The 20,034-nt window shown below is 48.1% G+C and overlaps 2 protein-coding genes across 6 annotated transcripts in view; both read left to right on the forward strand.

Moving 5' to 3' along the window:
- HSPA12A (heat shock protein family A (Hsp70) member 12A) overlaps nucleotides 1-6,259 on the forward strand; it is a 141,794-nt gene extending 135,535 nt beyond the window's left edge. For all 4 annotated transcript variants that reach the window (XM_033130809.1, XM_033130807.1, XM_033130806.1 and 1 more), the window contains 2 exons: nucleotides 1,064-1,167; nucleotides 2,055-6,259. In XM_033130809.1, the coding sequence (XP_032986700.1) occupies nucleotides 1,064-1,167; nucleotides 2,055-2,692 (742 nt within the window). In that variant the 3' untranslated portion in view covers nucleotides 2,693-6,259. The remainder of the gene's footprint in view (nucleotides 1-1,063; nucleotides 1,168-2,054) is intronic.
- A 376-nt stretch (nucleotides 6,260-6,635) lies between these two features.
- On the forward strand, nucleotides 6,636-14,606 carry C16H10orf82 (chromosome 16 C10orf82 homolog). 2 transcript variants are annotated; one of them, XM_033129833.1, is made up of 6 exons: nucleotides 6,636-7,444; nucleotides 9,050-9,118; nucleotides 11,394-11,612; nucleotides 13,008-13,194; nucleotides 13,628-13,722; nucleotides 13,830-14,606. In XM_033129833.1, the coding sequence occupies exons 1-6, from the start codon at nucleotides 7,333-7,335 to the stop codon at nucleotides 14,003-14,005; spliced, it is 858 nt and encodes a 285-aa protein (XP_032985724.1). In that variant the 5' UTR covers nucleotides 6,636-7,332; the 3' UTR covers nucleotides 14,006-14,606. The 2 variants fall into 2 exon arrangements, with proteins under 2 accessions (XP_032985724.1, XP_032985725.1); XM_033129834.1 differs by having other exon boundaries at nucleotides 13,842-14,606.
- Nucleotides 14,607-20,034: the final 5,428 nt, after the last annotated feature.

A 20,034-nucleotide genomic window follows, 5' to 3' on the forward strand; every position in this document is an offset into this window, starting at 1 on the left:
AGGGTCTTAACCGGCCTCTCACTGGTGGACATGCTCTCAGCCCCAGATCCCCTGCAGGGCACCTGCTTCAAGGTGAATCCCAAGCCCTACCTACACAGTTCTGGGGCCTGCCAGCTCTTCTACTGTGGAGACTGGCCGCAGCCAGCCATTGGGTCACTCCACACCAAACCACATTGTCCTTTGGCCTAAGCCATGGAAAGAATTCCTGGTCTGGGAGTCCTGGCAGCATGTGATTCTGGGAGGCAGCTGGTATGTGCTTTGCCTCAGGGACAAACATGCCATTGAGTGGGCCGTTTTGAACTTAAGAACAAGTGGGGTACACGCTGCAGTCAGAAAGTTTACAAAGTGTTTTTGCAGAGATGATATTCAACCTGATCTTCACAACAACCCCTATGAAGGAGGTAAGGCAAGTGGTATTGTCCTTGATTTGCAGGGGAGAAGCCCAGGGCTCAGAGAGACTAGGCCAACTTGCCTAAAGCCCAATAGCTACTAAGTGGTAGAGGCCAGACTGGAGCCCAGCCACCAGACTCCCTGTCCAGTGTTCTTTCTCCTCCATGCTGCTGCTTTGGGCATATTGCTACTTTGACAGAGACCATGAGTGGCACCGGTAGGGTTAGGCTTCACACTGCTATGGGATAGGTGTCCACAGGACTGAAGTAGACACACCTGAGCACGCAGGCCTGTAGTCTTACGTGGCAGCATGGTAGGCGCATCGTATAAGCCTTTAATGGGCTCGAATCCAGCTACTATCGGCTCAAACAGTGGCCATCCAAAAGAGAGAGAAAGAGGTCCCTTTATCTCCTTGTCTTTTGCACTAGATGTTGGCTTCCAGGGGAGGAGTGGCCACAGCAAGAGGCAAAGAGAAACAGAAGAGGCTATGTCTTAGCTCTTGAGCTTCTAAGGGTCCAGGTCCTGGCCAGTTAGGGTATTTCCAAGGACTTGAAAGCCCTTTCTGCCCCTTAGATATGACAGCTGTTCTGCCAGGGCTCAGGCCTTTGTGTCTCTGTCTGTGGGTATTGTTTATATGCTCACCGCTCGTCTCTTCCTCCACCGCATCCCACAGTGTGGATTTTGTGAAGTGGTCCTCACAGGGCATGCTGAGGATGAGCCCAGATGCCATGAATGCACTTTTTAAGCCGACCATCGACAGCATCATTGAGCATCTCCGTAAGTATCTGCCAGGGCTCGGCCACTCATGGGGACTGACTTTTCCAGCATCGCTGACCGTGCATGTGAAGTCAGGCCGGCAGGGGGCCAGGACCAGGAGTCACAGGCCAGGGCCCTGGCAGCGTGGCAGCACTGAGTACGTACAGAGGAGGTTGCTGGGCACAGGCTCCTGAAAGCAGCCGATGGCCCGTCCTCACCTGGGCTTTCCTTTCGGCTTCACAAGTCAGTGAGGGAGCCAGGAGCTCTGCAGCAATATTACCCTTGAGTGATAGGCCCTCGGCAACATGTAGTCTTCACTTTATCAGGACAAATTAGGAACCGCAACCCTTGCTGGGGAGAACTGTTGTGTGAACCAAAGAAATCTCCCAATAAAAGGGGAAACAGAATCTGGCCATGCAACTGTCTGCTGCCTCAGTGGCCCTCACCCAGGGACACACCGAGGGCTCACTGGGGACCTTTTTTCAGTATCCAGGCACCCACCTCCCACCCCTCACCTACCAAATCACAGCCCCTAGTGGTGGGATGGGATTTTTATGGAAACCAAAGGATAATATTTCTAACAGCCTGCCTTGACTTACTTAACAGAACCCCAGTGGTGAGTGTTAGGAGTGTTCCTTTATGCAGAACAAATTGCTACTTAAAATGATCACCATCTATCTGTGAAAATGGGTTTCTACTTAGCAATAGCTTTGTTTTTTATTCCTGAGCATATTGGTGTGCGAACCCCCTTTCTTTAAAAGGCCAGCTACACAAAAACTCTGTCCAAGTAAGCCTGTCCTCCAGTGGGCGCCGGGGGTTTTGTCCATTTCCCACATTTTCAGGCCACCCGCCCCCCCTTGGCTGCTGGCTTCGGTGACGGGACGTTGTCCCTCTCTCCTCCCTTTCAGGGGACCTCTTTCAGAAGCCCGAGGTGTCCACCGTCAAGTTCCTCTTCCTGGTGGGCGGCTTTGCGGAGGCGCCCCTCCTACAGCAGGCGGTGCAGGCCGCCTTTGCTGACAAGTGCCGCATCATTATCCCTCAGGACGTGGGCCTCACCATCCTCAAGGGCGCCGTCCTCTTCGGCCTGGACCCTGCCGTCATCAAGGTGCGCAGGTCCCCGCTCACCTACGGGGTCGGGGTGTTGAACCGCTACGTGGAGGGCAAGCATCCGCCCGAGAAGCTGCTGGTGAAGGATGGCACTCGCTGGTGCACCGACGTCTTTGACAAGTTCATCTCTGCCGACCAGTCCGTGGCCCTGGGTGAGTTGGTCAAGCGCAGCTACACCCCAGCCAAGCCCTCTCAGCTAGTCATTGTCATCAACATCTACAGCTCTGAGCGCGACAACGTGAGCTTCATCACTGACCCCGGGGTGAAGAAGTGCGGCACGCTCCGCCTGGATCTCACGGGGACCAGCGGCACCTCTGTGCCCGCCCGGAGGGAGATCCAGACCCTCATGCAGTTCGGGGACACCGAGATCAAGGCCACGGCCGTCGACATAGCCACCTCGAGGAGTGTCAAGGTTGGGATCGACTTCTTAAATTACTAAGTGGACTTCCCTGACGCCTGCCCCCTTGGACTCAGCTCACCTGCATCCGCTGACCTCAACCCTGACTGTCCTTCCCCCTGCCCTTGACCCTGCCATGACTCACCTGAATTTCAGCAGGGAAGATAGACCAGGGCTAGAATTCAGGAGTTTTGAGGGCACACTGGAGTCAGAAAAACTGTCGGGAAATGAAGATTGAGGTTTGGGAATAAGAAATTCAAGGATTTTCAAAGAGCAACTGGCTCTCCTAGGTCCAAATGGTGAAACACCCACCCAGCAAGGGAATCTGCATTTCCATAGTGATGGAGCGCGCTCTGAACACATCTCCGTCAAGTAGAACTTAAGATGCCCTAGTGCTGTCCTTCTACATTCGCAATATCTTTGAGCCAGGAGGAAATTCTTCATCTCTTTGAGGCTTTTCTTTTTACATGTTTTTGGATGGCAGTCAATATAAAATGCCAGCCATCTGCAGTTAATTTCTTTGCCTCGTCATGTGATTAAAAGTGGAGGTTTAGTGGGAACTTGGAGCGTTTTTCGCTGGTGGGAGAAGACTGCCTACACTAAGCACTATTTTAGGTTGTCATGATTTAAATTCCAAATAGGTTCAGTGAATAACTGTAGCCTTAGCTAATCCTCTAGGATTTGTGGGAGTGGGAGGGCTGCCATCTCAGTTTTTCGGGAGGTTAGAAACTCTCTTTGATGGAAATGGATATTAAAGACCTACTGCTATATCCCAAATCAGATGCTGTATAATTTTTGACATCAGGATGCCAAATCCTGATTTCTGAATTCATCAGTAATTTTGGTTAAGCTTAGTAGGAACTGTGTGTGAGAAAATGACCAAGCTCAGGAGTCTGGAACGGCCCCTCACCTTGAAAAACAGGCATGTTTTAAATGAACTCGTCCTCCCTGCTCACCCTCGTCCCCCTACAAGTTTTGGCCATTTAGTTCCACATTTTGAAGGGAAAACATTGGTGATCCCTGGGCAGAGAAGCTGTTCTATAAAATGTTTCATTAAAGCTTTCAGGTGTTAAAGCCTGTCCAAAAGGAATTCGTAGCTCTCTACTTGGTAAATTAAGTCAGGTTTTCAAGGCAGATATGTGGCTTGCCCGCAGGAGGGCACTTGCTAAGACAGGTCCTGGATCCTGCCCGTTTTCCGAACTGAAGTCAAGTGTTGGAGAAGAGGACCAGAATCTGCAATTTGTAGTAAACACCACAGGTGACCGTGGTTCAGCTGAAAGTCCTAGTTGAGGTTTTGTCTGAAGCTGAGAGCAGACCAGAGCTTGTGGCCTCTGGTCCTCCCTTTGGGCTCCCTTAGGGAGCCGGTTTACATGAAGAACGACGGTCGCACACTCACCCTCTTGTCAGTGGGGCTGGGGCCCCACCTGGCTTGGGGATGGCACTTTAAACCCCCACAGGAAAGCCACCCTAAGAAAAGGACTGAGTGAGGAACCAACTGGTTGGGTCTGTGTTCTCTTCTTCCTTCTGCACTTGCAAAGCCAGTTTTCTCCAACATACTGGAAACAACTGAGGAAAAAGAATCAAGAATCTGACTTACAGCCCGTCTGATCTGTTCAAAGCTGTCTTTTCCACCTGCTGGAGTTCATTCCAATTTTAAACCACTGGAGGTCTGCGTAATGAAAGAAGGGAGGATGAGCGAACTAACTTCGAGTGCAAGTTGGATTCACAAACCCCATTGTCACAGCCAATGTGCAGATTTTAAATAGCATTTCCAGTTTCGTTCTAACATGTCTGCTATTTCACCTCGCCTGCTGCCGAATTACCTACTAGAATGTGAAATACAACAACCTACAGAACTAGAGGACACTGGTCACATAACTTAGTCACAGGATTTCTCATCCAGGCACAAAGGTGTGTTTGTTAGGGTTCTCTTGCTGCCTACTCTGCTTCAAAGCTACACGTTCTGGGTCTTTCTTTGGTGTTGCCAGCCATACTCTCTCTACTAATAAGACTTCTCAATTTAGTTATAATATAATTTTATGTACATACAATATTAGAATATTGTACAGAATCTTTATTTCTACAATGTGCTTTTCTTGTTTAAAAAAAAAGAAAGGAAAATGCTCTTTAAGTTTTGTTGGTGACATAGCTGCCTTTAATTTTCCACGGTTTCATTTCTTAATTGTGCTTACTAATCGATGTGTACCGATACTAAGCCATGGACTATATATGCAAGACTGAGCAATAGACAGAGGTGCCTAAGGTCAGAATACTCTGAACACATAGACCGCCTGCATCAGTGGCTTCATCAGACCTTTCTACACACACACATCCTTCCCAAAGGTTCACAGTTTATATTTAAAGGAGCATAATAATGTATCGATTCTCCTGTCCAGTTTTTGAGAGCTGAATGTCCTGGTTCTGTAAGCATTGTGATTGTGCAGAAAAACCTACAAAAACTCTTTGCATCCCTGCAAGGTTGTCAGCCTTTCCTTGTGGGCAAAGCAGTCACTCTGAGGGCAAAGTGTGGTCTACCGTGTGTGATGTTTTCAGTATACAGGGTCAAAGGAGGGAATCAGATGGTGCACAGACCCAGCTTTTCTATTGGGTTAGGTGTAAGTGTGGGTAGTAAAAGTCAAGTTCTCCTTTTGGGGCTAATGTAAGGCCTTTCCCACCTTGCATTAAGAATGTCTCCTTGTCTACTATTTCTCTTAAAATGTGCTGGTTGAAATCTGTACTGTTGGCAAACAGATGACGGCTAGGGGATGGGGGCGAGGGGCGGTGACAATTTTACTGGACTTTCTTCTAGCCCCAGAGATACAGCCCTAATAGTCGAACTCCTTTTAAAGAGATTTTGATGGATCCCCCAAATCCATCCCTCTCCTTTCCCCCCCCCCCCCCGCTATGGAAATATTCTAGAATAAGAGCACTGGACGAGTACACTTGGACGCATTTTCTAATCTTAGAAAGTTTCTAAAAGGCCTGTTGTCTTGACACATTACTCAGTTGTCCCCGGCTTATTATCTGACGTTCATGTTTCTTGGAGGCAGAACTGTCAAAGGATTTCCTATGCGACTGCCCTTTCTGTGCGTGGTAGGCAATAATAAATGCTGAATGCCGGCCCAGGTACAGACAGTCAGGAGATGGGCAAGGGGTGGAGACACAAGCATTTGTGTAGAGTGACGGCTAACACGAGTCCAGATGACAGACCCCGCCCTACCCCTAGAACGTTACTTAGATCAAGTTTAGCTTTTAGAGCCCAAGTCTGGGTAATTGCCAGGGTGGCAAAGAATCGCATGCACCCATATAAACAGGAGTCAAAATGCATTATTAGTCGATGATCGAACTTCACGTTGTAGAGATTAAATAGCTGTGATTAAGCTGCATATTTATGCTGGGAAATGGCTGAAATGGATGACTCGTATAAAAGTTCTTGGCCACCATGTGACACCTCTCATCTGCTTGGAATATGGAACTATATTCTAAAACGGGTCTTGTTCACGACAAGATAAATTCAGACTTCACAGAACTTTGCAGCAGTTCACAACTTGACAAGATTGTATCTGCAAATTCTGTCTTCACAGATGTCTAATAAAGTAAAACTCTGGATCTCATGTGGCCCAGATAGTTTTTTTTTTTTGTTTTTTTTTTCCCACTCTGAATTTGTAAATGGAATTTTAGGTACTGGCATATCATTACCGACCTCCCCCATCTCAGGTGGAGATTTTTCAGGTCCTTTCCTAGGTGTTGCAAGCTTCAGGAACTTTCATTCCAACAAGACCAGCCCCTTTGTTCTTTGGGAAGGAAAGTTTCCTTGATGTTCTTGAGCCCCCTTTGCCTCCAAGCTGGATGCAGGTGGTCTAGCCGAACGGAAGGCAGCTAAGCCTGGTGGGCCACTGACAACTCCTTTGCACCCAAATGAAGGTCATTTAAAAAAAAAAAAAGCACAAGGCCAGGGACTGACGCCTTGCCCTGGCATCTTAGCAGGCACACTAAGCTGGCTGCCTTTATGTCTGGGTCACCCTCTAGAGTTGGCTCTAGAAGCTTCCAGATAGTGTGTGTGTGTGTGTGGGGGGGGGGGTCCTGGGACCCTGAGGGAGGTGTAAATGGGTTCTTCCTAAGTGGGTAGCTACATCGGCCTTCATCTGAAGTTCATTTCTGAGGAGAGCTGAGGTAGGGAACGCTGGGAGGTGCAGTGAACAACCAGCAGTCAGGCCTTCTGTCCTTCTCTGTACAGGGAGCGGCTGGGACTAAGTCTGTAAAGGCCACTCATTCCCTCTGGTTTCCATCCAATGAGAAGGCAGCTCAGGACCCCTTTGGACCCCATAAGATGAGGCTGGTTATAAAGGAGTATGGCTCCACTTCCCGGTATCATTTCTTCATTTTGGTGCATTGCCGTTTTTCGGCCCTGTTACCTGTCCGGGCCATCTGTAAATCCGCCTTCACTAATAAGAGACGGAGGGCTGGGGGTCGGAGTGGGAGAAGGCCAAGGGAAGCACCTGTATCTGCCTCCTCTCCTCTCCCAGCCTGTGGCCAGCACCCCGCCGGTCACTGACTTTTGGCCCCCGCCTGGGTACGAGGGAGGCAGGCCCTTTCTCTCCCTCCCAGCAGGGCTTCCGGTCCCCAACCCAGGCCGCCCCAGCGTCATCACTAAAAGGCGGCTTTGACCTAGATCCCTTCGTATGCCCCTCCTCCCAATTCCAAAATTTAACAGGGCCCCAGCTGGGGGAGACCAGAATAGAGAACAGCTTTGGAAACCAACTATTTGTTGGGCGACTCGAGAGGGGCGCAGGGGTAAGTCCCACCACATTCACTCCTGTTCCCCTGCTCCCGGGCCGCGGGCCTCGGCTCCGGGTGCGGCGGCGGGCTGGTGAGGGAGGGGGAGGGGCAGGCTGACAGCCGACCCCGCCCCCCTCCCAGGCGGGGTGAGCGCACAAAGGGCCGGAGGCGGCAAAGTGGCCCGCTGGGCAGCGATCCTGGTGGGCTCAGGTGAGCGACTAGGGAGAGGGAGAAGGTGGAGTGGGTGGAGGGCCGTATTCCCGCCCCTCCAGGTCCCCGCTCACCTCGTCTCCACGTCCCTCCCTTCCTCCTCCTCCAGGAGGGCCTCGAGGCGGGGTCCTCAGCTGCTCCGCCCCCATCATCTGCGCCGGGCACCGACCCCTACTTAACGGCTTAATTTTGGCAACAAAATCCTACGGCTCAGAGTTTAGAGGCGGTGGGTTCCTTACCTCCTTGGACGCAACAACCCTCAAACCAGTTATTTAACTTCTCTGCCTTTTCCCCCTCATCTGTAAAATGGGGACTCCAATAGGAACTAAGCCTTAGGATGGTTGCCAGGATTTAGTAAGAATGCAGTCCCACATTCAGCCTGTCCTGGTAGCAAGCTCTAAAAATGTTTGAACTGTTTTAAAAATGCCCATCATTGCTGACAAAACTTGATTATGGCCCTCTCCTCCCACTCCCTGAGGCCATTTGCCCTGGCAGGAGGGCATCACTTTTAAGAGATGAGCTGGCTTTGCAGAGTAGGACCTGGCAGCATCAACAGATGTGAGACGCTGGCATGGCCCATGCAGGGGAGCCATCCCGGAAAAGGGAATGGGTCTGGCTCTGGAGACAGCATCCGCATAAACTCCTGCTGCAGTGGTCCCCGCATCACCCTCTGCTCACTCGCTTTGGACTCCATGCCAGCCTTTTGGGACTTCTGAGCCCTTCCATCCAGAATGTACTCTTAATTCTTTGTTAGGGGGCTGTCCTGAGCCTTGAAGGATGTTGAGAAGCATCCTTGGCCTCTACTCACTGGATACCAGTGCCAGTGGCACCCATTCCTCTGTTGTAACAACCCAAAATGTTTTCAGACACTGCCAGATGTCCTGGGGGGAGCGGGGTGCTGGTGGGCAGCAAAAATCACTACTGTGACCTGAATCCCCCTGGATAAAGAAAGGCTCTGGGTTAAGGATACCTCATCTCTCCCTTCCCCCAAGACTCATGAGTCTTATTTACATGGAAGCTCCTGGGTCTTGCTCATCTTTTTATTTCTAACCTCTGTATTTCTAACCTCTGTCACAGTTGGTGGTCCTAGTGTGTACATAGTTCATGATGGATGGAAGGAAGGATGGCAGGTTGGGGGTGGGGTGGGAGGAGGCCCTCAGGGAAGGGAGAGGGTGGTGATTTGTATACCTGTTACCTAAGTACCTAAGAGGTGCAGGCTGCTTGGTATAAGGTCATTGGTTTTATAACTGAAGCCAGCAACATCTGGTTTTGTGTAAGATGGTGGCGTTGCGTCTCCATTCCAGCCCCTGACAAGGTCACTGCACTCCCAAGGGCTCTAGCGTACTCGAGGTGAGTTCTCGAGGCAGGGATATTTGATGGGACTGTTTCATTCCTGCTTCCCTTTTTTAGCAGAGAGCAAAATCATGGAGTCTTCTAAGACCTTCATGAGACAGCTGCCAGTCACACCAGGCTACAGTGGTAAGTGGTGACGTGCCCTGCAGACACGCCTGTCAGGAGAGCCATGGTCCCGGCCACTGTCCGTGCTTTGGCCCACTGTTAGTGCCTGAGCCAATACAGGCACTAACTTTTAAGAGCACCCCATTGCTGAAGATGGCTGATAATGATTCTGATAAATAGAGAGATACAACTTAGGTCAAATCTCCCAGGACATGGCCTGGTATACAGGAAGCACTTAATGTCCATCAAATGCATTTGGACCAGGAGAGACACAATGAATGGGGATAGAGACAACGAATAAGCTTGAACCCTTGTCCTTCCCCCCGAGTTTGGCTTTCTCAAGCTGTGCAATAGAAATGTTCTTGTGGTCCCATTCCCTCTTGTGTTCCCATTCCTTCTTGTGTTCCCCAGACGGGGAGTGACCAACTGCACTAGTTTACCTGGAATTAGCACTGAAAGTCCTATGTCCCAGGAAATGCCTTTGTCCTTGGCACTTGGACAATTGGTCACCCAACTAAATGCTTCTGGGTTGACAAATCCAGTGATCCCTGTAGGCCCTCCGCTCTCACATGCAGGCGATCTTAGGAGGAGAGATGCAGGGGGAATACCCAAGGCTGCCCAGCCTCACACCCTGGTCCTGGTCCATTAAGAAAACACGCTTTGGGCTCCAACAAACTGAGGTTCCAGTCTCTGCTCAGCCATTGTCTGTGTGATTGTAAGGAAGGTACTTACCTCTCTATGGTAAGCAAAAATTTCTATAGACTGGGTATATTAGTTTCCTAGGGCTGCAGTTTAAACCAACAGACACGTGTTCTCTTGCTCTCTTGGAAGCCTGTCTCGGAGGCTCCTTTCTTGCCTCTTCCAATTTCTGGTGGCCGTGGCGTTCCTTGGCTTGTGGCAGCATCACTGCCATCTCTGCTTCCATCTTCACCTGACTCTACATGTGCCCTTCTGCCCTGTTTCTCTGTATCTGTGTGTCTCAAACCTCCCTCTCCTTTCGCTTTATAAAAACACCAGGCATTGGATTTAGGGCCACCCTCAATCCAGGATGATTGTATTTCTAGATCCTTAATTATATCTACAAAGATCCTATTTCCAGGTAAGGTCACAGTCACAGAGGCCAGGGGTTAGAACTTAGACATACGTAGTTGGGGGACACAGTTCAACCAACTGCCTTGGGGTAATATGGACTTCTTATAAGATTGTTGTAAAGGATTGATGGAGCCAGCATACATCACCTATTTAAAATGTCTTGGTGCTCAGCAAGAGTCAATAAAGGAGGCTTGTATTCCTCTGTGTGTGCATCTATACAATTGTAAAATCTGTGCTGGTCAGAGTAGGCCCTGATGGAGGAGAAACCACTGTGGCAAGGCCCCTGGGTTTCTATGGTGGTCTCCCCCATGACATTAGGGTATCTTTTAATTGCCCAGGGATTGGGGAGATTTGATGGTGGGTGGAGGACTTTAAGATCAGTCTCTCGTGATTAGAATCTTCCAGAGGGGGCATCTGGCAGGGTGCAGGGGATGTCGGTTGCTGCCTTCAACTCTGAAGCCAGGTTTTCCTTACGGAGGGACAAAGGCAAAAATGTTGGACTTCAGTCATGAGAGTTTTATTTATTTATTTTACAGTTTCAAACCAAGTTCTTAACCAGTTTTTCCGCATTTGTTCTTTTTTAAAAATGGTTTTATTGTGACAATATTGTAGTACATAGGATTCAGCATCCAGTTTAAATAAATAGTCGTGTTTAACCATACTAATTGTAATGATTATATGTTATTTTGTGGGAAATGGTGAAAAATTGTTCTAGGGGTGGGTCTTGCAGATAATGAATTTACCTTTTTGTGTAATAGGTCTCTGCTTTTAATAAGCCCGCAATTTTCCGATGGTCCCAACAAGAAGGATCCCAAATTGCATTTGGGAAGTGTCAAGGAAAATAAGCTTTCTCTCTAAAAAGGCGAATAATTTCAATTACTCCTCAGACTATCATTTCAGCCCATTACATGCTTTCCCCGTTTGCCATTCAGGCTGACATCAGGAGCTTTGCTATCACAGAATATTACTGTCGTCGCCTTTGTTGAAATGGGCCTTCCCTCCCCGGCGCCAAGGTCATTCGTTGTGGCCTTGGGAGGGCCCAGTCACAGTGGGAACAGCAGCACTGCTTGTATTAATGGCCTTTGGAAAAATGCAGCGTTGTTGGCCAAGGAAGAAATACCAAGTGGTGGGCTGAAAATAAGCGGCGTTTGGGCCGAGGTTCTGAATCCTTGCTGAAGGCTGTGGTTTCCGTGGGCTCTTGCAGGCTTCATCCCGTATCTCAGCTGCCAGGATACCTCCAGCGAGGATGACATGTCCCACTGTCTGAAAACCTTCCAGGAGAAAACACAGCGATATAAAGACCAGCTGGAGGAATTTCGCTGTTCGGTGGCTGCTGCCGAGAGACTGAAGCCTGTCGGCTCCGAGAAGTCTGTCCTGCGGGCACTGCACCAGTACTACCAGCAGTACCACCCCTTGAGTCTGGGTACCAGCCCCCAGAAACCAGCCCCTTTCTGTCCCAGGCCCAGGGCAGGGCCTGGAAGGCCCACGGAGTTGCACAGACATCATAGAACTGAGTACAGTTCCAAATCCCCAGGTGGCAGTGAAAATGGAAAAGCTCTGTTTTTTCAGACGAGAAACAAACATTTCAAGGGGGAGAAGGACAGGTTAGGGGAGAGGGTGTTGGGAACAAAGAGCCTCTGGGCAAGTCTCACCGTAAACATTCAGACAGCTGCCGTCTCTGCTCTTTAGTTGCTTCCTCTGTGTCAAGCACCATTATTTCATTAACCACTCACAACAATCCTGTGAGGTCGATTCTATCATTCCCATTTTAGAGATGGGGGAAGTGAGGCTTCAAGAGGTAATGTCCCTTGTCCAAGGTCAGACCTGGGTTTGAACCCAGCTCTTCCAGGTACTAGCTGGGTGGAAGGGGTTTTGCACTGAATAACAACCACAAAAACAACTGATGATGTGATTATATAATGTTAATAATCACAACGGTGGTTTGCCCTGACCACTTTTCAGGTTTAAAGGCCTATAGGAAAAGTAATGGACTGATTGCCATTGCTATTATTCTTATAATTGTTTGGGGCCTTTTAAGAACATGTATCTTGTGCTTTAAAATTTTCCAAGACATTACAAAGAACATCTGTCTAAGAGTTTGGGATTGAGCCCAGCTCTTTGCCTATTTGCTGTGTGACCTAGGGCTACTTGCTTCCCCTCTCTGGGCTCCAGTTACTTCATCCAGGGCAGGGCAGGATGGACTAGATACTACCTAGGGTGCCTTCCAGCTCCCAGGTTACGGGACTCAGAGGCCTAATTAGATTCTTACAACAACTGGAGAAGGCATATGTAATCTTTCATCTCACGAATGTGAGATTGCCCAAGGTCAGCCAGCCAGCCAGCCAGAGTCACTCATGACCTGCAGGCAGGTTGCTGGTGCTGAGTCTGACCTGGATGTTTCTTAATTCCCCTGTAAAAACTGTCAAAGAGCCATGACTGAAGTTTTTAATCTGAGAAAGGAGCAGGATCTGTTTAAGAGCGAGGACTTGGGAATCAGACGGACGTGGGTTTGAATCTCGATGCTCCCACTTCCTTGCTATGTGACCTTGGCCAAGTCTTAACCTCCTTGAGTTCTCTCAGTCTCTTCCATAAAGCAGAGGTAATAAGGGCCCCAACTTCTTACGGGTTGCGAGAGAATAAAATGAGAGGCTATATGTCAAGCCCCTCCCACGGTGCCTGGCATGAGAATCAACCAGCCTGAGGATATCTGGAGACCTAGGCGTTCACCATGCTCACTGTTGGGGCGCCAGCTACCTTGGGAGCACTGGCCCTGGTGTGGCTTCTCAAATCCCTCAGGAAGCATGGTGTTTCTTTACAGAATGCAAATACGTCAAGAAGCCCCTCCAGGAGCCCCCGATCCCTGGCTGGGCAGGCTACCTGCCGAGAGCCAGGGTCACTGAATTAGGCTGTGCCACACGGTACACTGTCATGGCCAGGAACTGCTACAGGGACTTCCTGGACATCGTGGAGCAGGCAAAGAGAGCGCACCTGAAACCGTATAAGGAGTAAGTCTGGCCTGGGGCGTAACCACAGGTAACCAGGGGAAGCGCAGATCTTGGGCCACCGGTACCCATCCCAGCCCGGGGACTATTTTTGTGTCTGATTTGTTTTACCTGGGACCTTGTTTGTAGTTGCAGGGCCTTCTAAGTCCGCAGCCACGTTCCGTTCCCCACCTATGCCCAGCATTCGCTGGAAGTCCTGCTTTGCAGGGAGAGGCTGGGAGTAAAAACCAATAGGGCCACCCATCCTGGCAGCAACCTAAGGCCTGAGGGAGGGAGATGGTAGGGCACTGCTTAGGGTGGCTTTTGTGGCCCAGTTTTCCCTTCTGTAAAATGGAGATGATTAGAAATAAACGTCCCGTGCTCACACAGAACCTGCATAGATTATATTTATTATTTTTATTATCAATAAAAGAAATGACTTTTGTTCTTACTTTAGAATATATGGAGTTGGGTCTACACAACCTCCTTCTCCTCCAACAGTTTTGCAGCATGAAGAGCTGCTGCCAAATTATCTGAACTGCTCTAATCCAGGTAAGGGAGGACTCTTCCTTCCCTTTCTACTATTTTTAAAGAGGGGATGAAATATTTGCAGTGGCCTCTGCTTAGCTGGGTCACCTGCCTGCAACTCATGGGGATAGTTTCTCTTCCAGGTGGTAGCTGTCCTGCCCTCAGAAGACCCCTGACAGAGGACCCTGGACCTCTGGGGACGTGTGGCTGTACTCAGAGGCCAAGTATGTCATCTAACGGGAAGATTTATCTGGAGCCACTGTCCTCAGCCAAGGCTAGAAGTGGAGAGCCTCCCAAGGAGAGGTGAACTTTCTGAAGGGCTCAAAAGCTCGCCATTCTCACATGAGAATCCACCCCTCACCCATACCCCAAAGGCACTAGGGACATGTCATAAAAATCCTTTTAACTGCACCCTGACTGGTTGGCAATAACATGTCATTAATGATAAAGACCTTTTATTGTCGTGTGGGAAGAAAGAGGATTTGTCTTAGCATGCTAAAGGCTTCTGTGGGATTTTTCCCAGGTTATGTTGACCTTGAGAAGAGTCAGGGTGGAGCCCATTTCTTCCTAAACCTGAGGTAATGTTGTGCAGCTGGACCAGGCTCTTCCTGAAGCCGTAGCCCAGCTCTCTAATGCGTCTGCCCTTCAGTCATCCTGGGTCCTGACACAGCGTTCCCACACTGGCCCAGGCGCCACGCCCAGTAGTTTTTAAAGAACCCAGTACCCAGGAAAGCCCAGCAGCTGGCAGACAGCTGTGTTAGTTTCCTAGGATTGCTGTAACAGAGTACCACCAACTGGGTGGTGTAAGACAACAGGAATTTGTCTCACAGTTCTGGAGGCTACAAGTCCAAAATCAAGGCATTAGCAGAGCCATCTCCTTCTGAAACTTTAGGGAAGAATCCTTCCTTGCCTCTTCCCAGCTCCTGGTGGTCATCCTTGGTGTTTCTTGGTGCAGGACTCCAGTCTATCTTTATCATCACATGGCATCCCTCTTGTGGGGACAGAGCCAGGAGTGCAGTTTCCAGGCTCTCGGCCTCACGTGGAAAGGTGCTGGCTCTGTTAGTAAATGGCCATCAACTGTGATTGGATGGCCATCAGCTGTGGCTAGTTGGCCATCAGCTGTTACCGGTTAGCCATTAGCCACTAATATAACTGCCATGGCTATGCTAGCAAGCGCAGATTGTGGATTGCAGAGAGGCGGATTGCAGTTAGCACGGTGGATTGCAGCTAGCAAGTGAAGTTGGTTAGCAGAGAAGCGGACGGCAGGCTGTGGATTGTGTGGCTCCTGCTTCCTGTGTCTCCAACCCAGCCGCCAGCGAGAATATAGAGGTATGACTCCCCAATCTATGGCTCCGTTGGTGTTCCTTTTTGGCCTCACCATATCCTGCGTTCCTATGCGGGGAGTGGGACCAGAGACCCTATATGACACCCCACATGACAGTCTCTGATGTCACATGCCTGTCTTTTTAACCAGCATGGGCTAGGGAGCTATGTCCTACACAACTAGACTGAGAAACAACGGCTTGAACCGGAGTGGGTGGGCGGAGTCGGAAGAAACGGGGAAAAAAATAATGTGATAGAAGAATGCTGTTGTAGAAAAATATTCATGATCTAGTACATGAAAAAAGCAGGTTGTAATAACAGCAAACCCATACCTACACACACGCGCTCGCATGGGTTTTTGTTTTTAAAAAAGGGAGGTGGGTAGAGGGAGCTAACCCATAATGCTAACAGTGGATGCATTTGGACGGTGGTGCCACTGGTCACTTTTATTTTCATTTTTGTGTGTTCATTTTTCCACAGCTAACAGGTATGGTTTTCATAATCAGGAAGAGAGATTATCTTAAGGATATTTATTTGAATTGATTAAAAGATATTTTAACCTTTTAGAGATTGTATGTTTAAAGGAAAAAAGCCACACTTCCCTAGAAGGTAGCTGGCATTCCCTTCGAAGGGCTGGGGCAAAGCTCAGTGAATTGTCAGAATGTTTTCCAGCTTCCTTAAAACCCTGGGAGAGTGACCCCACAGTCCCAGAAAGGAAACCAGGAGCTAGTCAGAGCCCTCACTGCTTGGGCCGGAGTGGTCCCACCTGCTGCATCACTGCTGGCCCCTCAGAAATGAACCACACAGGTATATCTGGCTGGTCCCCTTCCCAAACCACAGTTTTTGCAGATAGCTGCTCTCGGCTCAAGGTTGGTAAGGGTTTTTCCCATGAAATTAAGGGATGCCGCGACTGAAACGGCTTCTCACAACTGCCCTCATCTTGACCTCATCCATGGGATCATATCATGCGTCAAAATTTTTAAGTCACTGATGAATTCATTTGGCAGCAAGCTTTAAAAAACGGCTTGCGCTGTAAAGCAAAAACAAAAACCAACCACCCAATGACAGAGTAACAAAAATGAATACAGGCGATTTAAAAAATTGTTCAGCAGTATCTAATTCTTCTACAATTTCAAGGTGAAGATCACCACGTTCAATATGTAAATCTGTAACTTCTTTTGTTGAAACAGTTCCGCGTCGCAATTCTTTTCCTTAATCTTTGTCCTTTTTGTTTCTCCCTAGCCTATAATTTCTAGAGTGTCTGTCGGCGAGGTAGAGAGGTGATTTTACTGCGCCGCAAATTATCATTATTAGCACAAACTGCATCCTTAATGAGCTCATTCTTGCCACTAAAAACAATTCCATTACCTGATAAGACAAAAATTCCCTGGGACTGGAAGGGGTGAAGAAGCGGAGGGTGCAGATTTGTATGTTTTCTCATGATAACAGGACCTTTTGTCTGGATAGTTTGACTTCCATGACAATGAGTGTTCGTTTGGGGTCACTTCTTTCTCTTTCTGTGCAGTTCCCCCAGGTGGGCCATGGGGTGGGGGTGCATGGATTCTCTGTCCTCACTCCCCAACCCACAGAGTGGTGACCCACTGCCTCGAAACAGGGTCTCAGTCCTGGCTGTAACTTTGCTGCAGCACCAGTTGTGACGCGTGTGGCAAGGAATCAGACTCCCAGAGTTGGATCTCGAATCTGTTTTTGTCTGGCTGTGTGGCTCCACGCTTTTCTTCATCTCTCTGAGACTCTAATTCTTAGTTTGTTAAAAGAAGGTAACAAAAATATCTACCCAGTAGTGTGGTCGGAAGATCAAAAGATTAGGCTGGCAAATTTTAGCCCGCACAAGCTCAGTAAATAGTTATTATCAACTACCATTGGGGTCAAGTGACCCGGGGACATTGCTATAACTGATTAGGTTGGGGGCCCCTGGCCCCTGATGAAAATGCTCTTTTCACGGCTGCACTTTTCTTCCAACGTGTCCACCCTGTGAGGCAGGCAGGACCGGTAGCAAATACTAGTATAAACAGCAGCTGCTAATGACCTTTGCTAGTGTCAGGCTCTGGCCTAAGCCCTTCACATGGAATAGCTTTATTTAATATAAATGTCTGCCTTTTACAGATGAGGAAACTGAGGCACACAGTGGTCAAATAAGTTGCTCAGGGTCACATAGGCAGGAAGTGGCAGAGCCAGGGTTTGAACCCAGTCTGAGGCCAGAGTCTGCACATTTAACCTTCGTACCACACTGCTATGACCTGTGAGCCACCTCTGTGGCCATTGTCACAGGAACACAAACCACTTCAAAATGAGTCATGGTTTCCACATAAGATCAATTCAGAAAAAGAAACGAGATGAGAGAATAAATAAGAAACACAAAAGTATACTGAATGGGACAGAGCCAGTAGAATGGGGTTAAGGTGTTGCGAGCTGGGCTTTGGGGTCGTCACGTGGGTTTGTGCCATGAACTGCTGAGTGATCTTGAGTGTGAAACTTAACCGCTCTAAGCCCAAGTTTTCTGTTATAAAATGATAATACTTTCCTCATGAGGTTGTTTAAATGGAATAACACACAGGGTTTGGCCTAGCATTTGGCTAACATAAAACTCACAGGCCTTCTGCAGCTTTTTGAGAACAGCTAACAGCACTAAAAGGACCAAAAAAAAAAAAAAGGGCAAAAATTTGAAGTTCACCTAAGGCTCAAAGCTGGATCCCCTCGCCTCTGTGCCCTGCTCATCAGACCCCGTCCCACCCCAAGAGTATCAAGAGTTGGGGTCTGAGCTTCTTTCCTAAAAGGCTTCTGGGTTCCATAAGCAATTTGCTCTCCCCTCCTCAAACATCCAGTTTCCCCTGGTGCCCTGTCTAGCGCGAGCATCCACAGGTGTGAACTGTCATTAGATGACATGGCCCAGGCAGGCAGACCCATCTTCCATCTCCTTGACAGCCTCTTGTTTTCAACTAATAGGGGTGTGCTTGGGGGGAGGGTGGGGTACACCAGCCTCCACCAGTCTTCTGAAATCAGGCCTCCTTCCCGGAAAAATATAGGTGGCCCCTCGAAGGAGGCTATGTGTCCTCAACAAAAGCCCCATGTCCATATTTAGATTCAAACTGGATTTGTCTGGATTCTCCAAAGGCTGAGAGGGAGCGTGTACCCCACCTTTCCTGAACAGCCTAGGGTACCATCAGGAAAGGGCCCTAGGCACTCTATGGCCTAGAGGAGCTGGGCACCCAGCCCCAAGGTCCTAGAGGCCTTGTTTCTGGCCTGTGTTCTTGTGAAGGTCACACCAAGGACACCTCCCCCTAGGCCTCCCCTGCTGGTTATGGCATTCCCTGCCCTCTACAGTCCCAGACCTCAGCTCCAATTGATCTAAAATTGCTTCTATTTGCTTAAACTCAACCTAGTTTGGGTGATTGCTTAAAATATTTTAAAATCTATTTGCCTGAGGGCATTTCTGACTTATAATTTGTGTACACATTTATCACATCTGTAGCTTTGAGAAGGTTGGGCTGTCTTGACTGTCCTTTTCCCCTCACTTTATCTATTTATAAACGTTTTGAGGACCTTCTGGCCAGTGTGTCTAAAAAACCTTTTTATTAGATTTATTGTCACGAATGCAGCATTTTATCTGAGTGCTACCCTAGCCTCTTTCACTAACAGTGCACACCCTTTTAATAGGACATCAATTATTAATACTAAGGCCCTACCTTCTAAAGCAGGGGTTGGAAACTTTTCTGCAAAGGGCCAGATAGTAAATATTTTCGGCTTTGTGGCCCATATGGTCTCTGTTGCATCTATTCAAAGCTGCTGTTTCAGTAGGAAAGAGCTAGAGACAATATGTCAATGAATGAGTGTGGCTGTGTTCCAATAAATCTTGATTTATAGACACTGAAATTTTCATTTTATATCGTTTTCATGTATCATAAAACATTCTTTTGAATCAAAGAAAAACATTTATAAATGTGAAAACCATTCTTGGCTGGAGGGCTGTACAAAAACACGTGGCCCATGGGCCCTAATTCTTAGACTGACCCCTGCTCTAAACCACAAATTCACCCAAGGGGCTGATGCTAGCTAGCTAGGGTCTAGTCATCAGTGATTTCTTTTGTAAGCAATACGGGTCAAGCAGGTGCCTTCTTGAGAGAGACCTCTTTGGAGGATCGGGGAACCAGAACCCCCATGCACCCAGAATAGAGAGAATGTAGCCCAAACCCACTGCCAAGAGAGAGAGGGGCAAGGGTGATGTGGAACTCAGATGAGCTGGGAGAAAGCCTGCAATTGCTTGAGAGAAAAGGTAGAAACAAAGGCCTGGTACAGGCTTTTCATACCCTGCATTAAAGTGAAAATCTAATTTAGATGAAAATGGATGCATAGAAATTAAATGTGCGTGCGAGGCTCTCGTCAAGTTGTGTACCCTGTCACGATAGCTTTACCACATTTATTCCCTTGCCTTGGAAATAAAGATGCTTTTGGAAATTTGATTTTGTTGTTTTACAGATTATTTTAGCTTTCTGAATAGTGCAAACTGCCTCTCTGATCTGCCTCAAACAAAAATAGAGCATTAAAGTGTTTAAGATTCAATCAAAGGCTTGCTGTGAGCGGCCCAATATTAAAATAACAGAAAAATCAATTCAATTTTTATTTTGAACATGATTTGTCACAAATAGCATTCTAATAGATAACACTGATTATATGGTAGCAAATGTAATTTATATACACCAAGCTCTACACCTTTGTCAGAGTCATCATTAAGGAATTTGACACGTGTGCAGGAGAACAATAAATGTCAACTGAAATATATACCAGTTAGATACAAATGGGATGCTGAAATGAGTGATGCTGGCACACGCTATACTTAGAAGTAATAATATGCAGTCTAAAGTAGCTTGCGTTTTCAAACAAGAACTCTTTTTATGTTGTCATTTAAAATATCCCACATTTCTGAAGGTCAGGAATAAATGGCACTATTAGCATTAAAAGCTAGTAAAAGAACAAGTCATTTGTTGTTCATTTAAC

This window comes from Rhinolophus ferrumequinum, chromosome 16 (genome assembly GCF_004115265.2).
Source record: "Rhinolophus ferrumequinum isolate MPI-CBG mRhiFer1 chromosome 16, mRhiFer1_v1.p, whole genome shotgun sequence".
Taxonomy (NCBI): domain Eukaryota; kingdom Metazoa; phylum Chordata; class Mammalia; order Chiroptera; family Rhinolophidae; genus Rhinolophus; species Rhinolophus ferrumequinum.

Coding starts and splice junctions, on each gene's coding strand:
- C16H10orf82 (XM_033129833.1), top strand. CDS start 7,333: ATGCCCCTCCTCCCAATTCCAAAATTTAACAGGGCCCCAGCTGGGGGA. Junction 7,445..9,049: donor GACTCGAGAGGGGCGCAGGG/GTAAGTCCCACC, acceptor TCCCTTTTTTAG/CAGAGAGCAAAATCATGGAG. Junction 11,613..13,007: donor GTACCACCCCTTGAGTCTGG/GTACCAGCCCCC, acceptor GTTTCTTTACAG/AATGCAAATACGTCAAGAAG.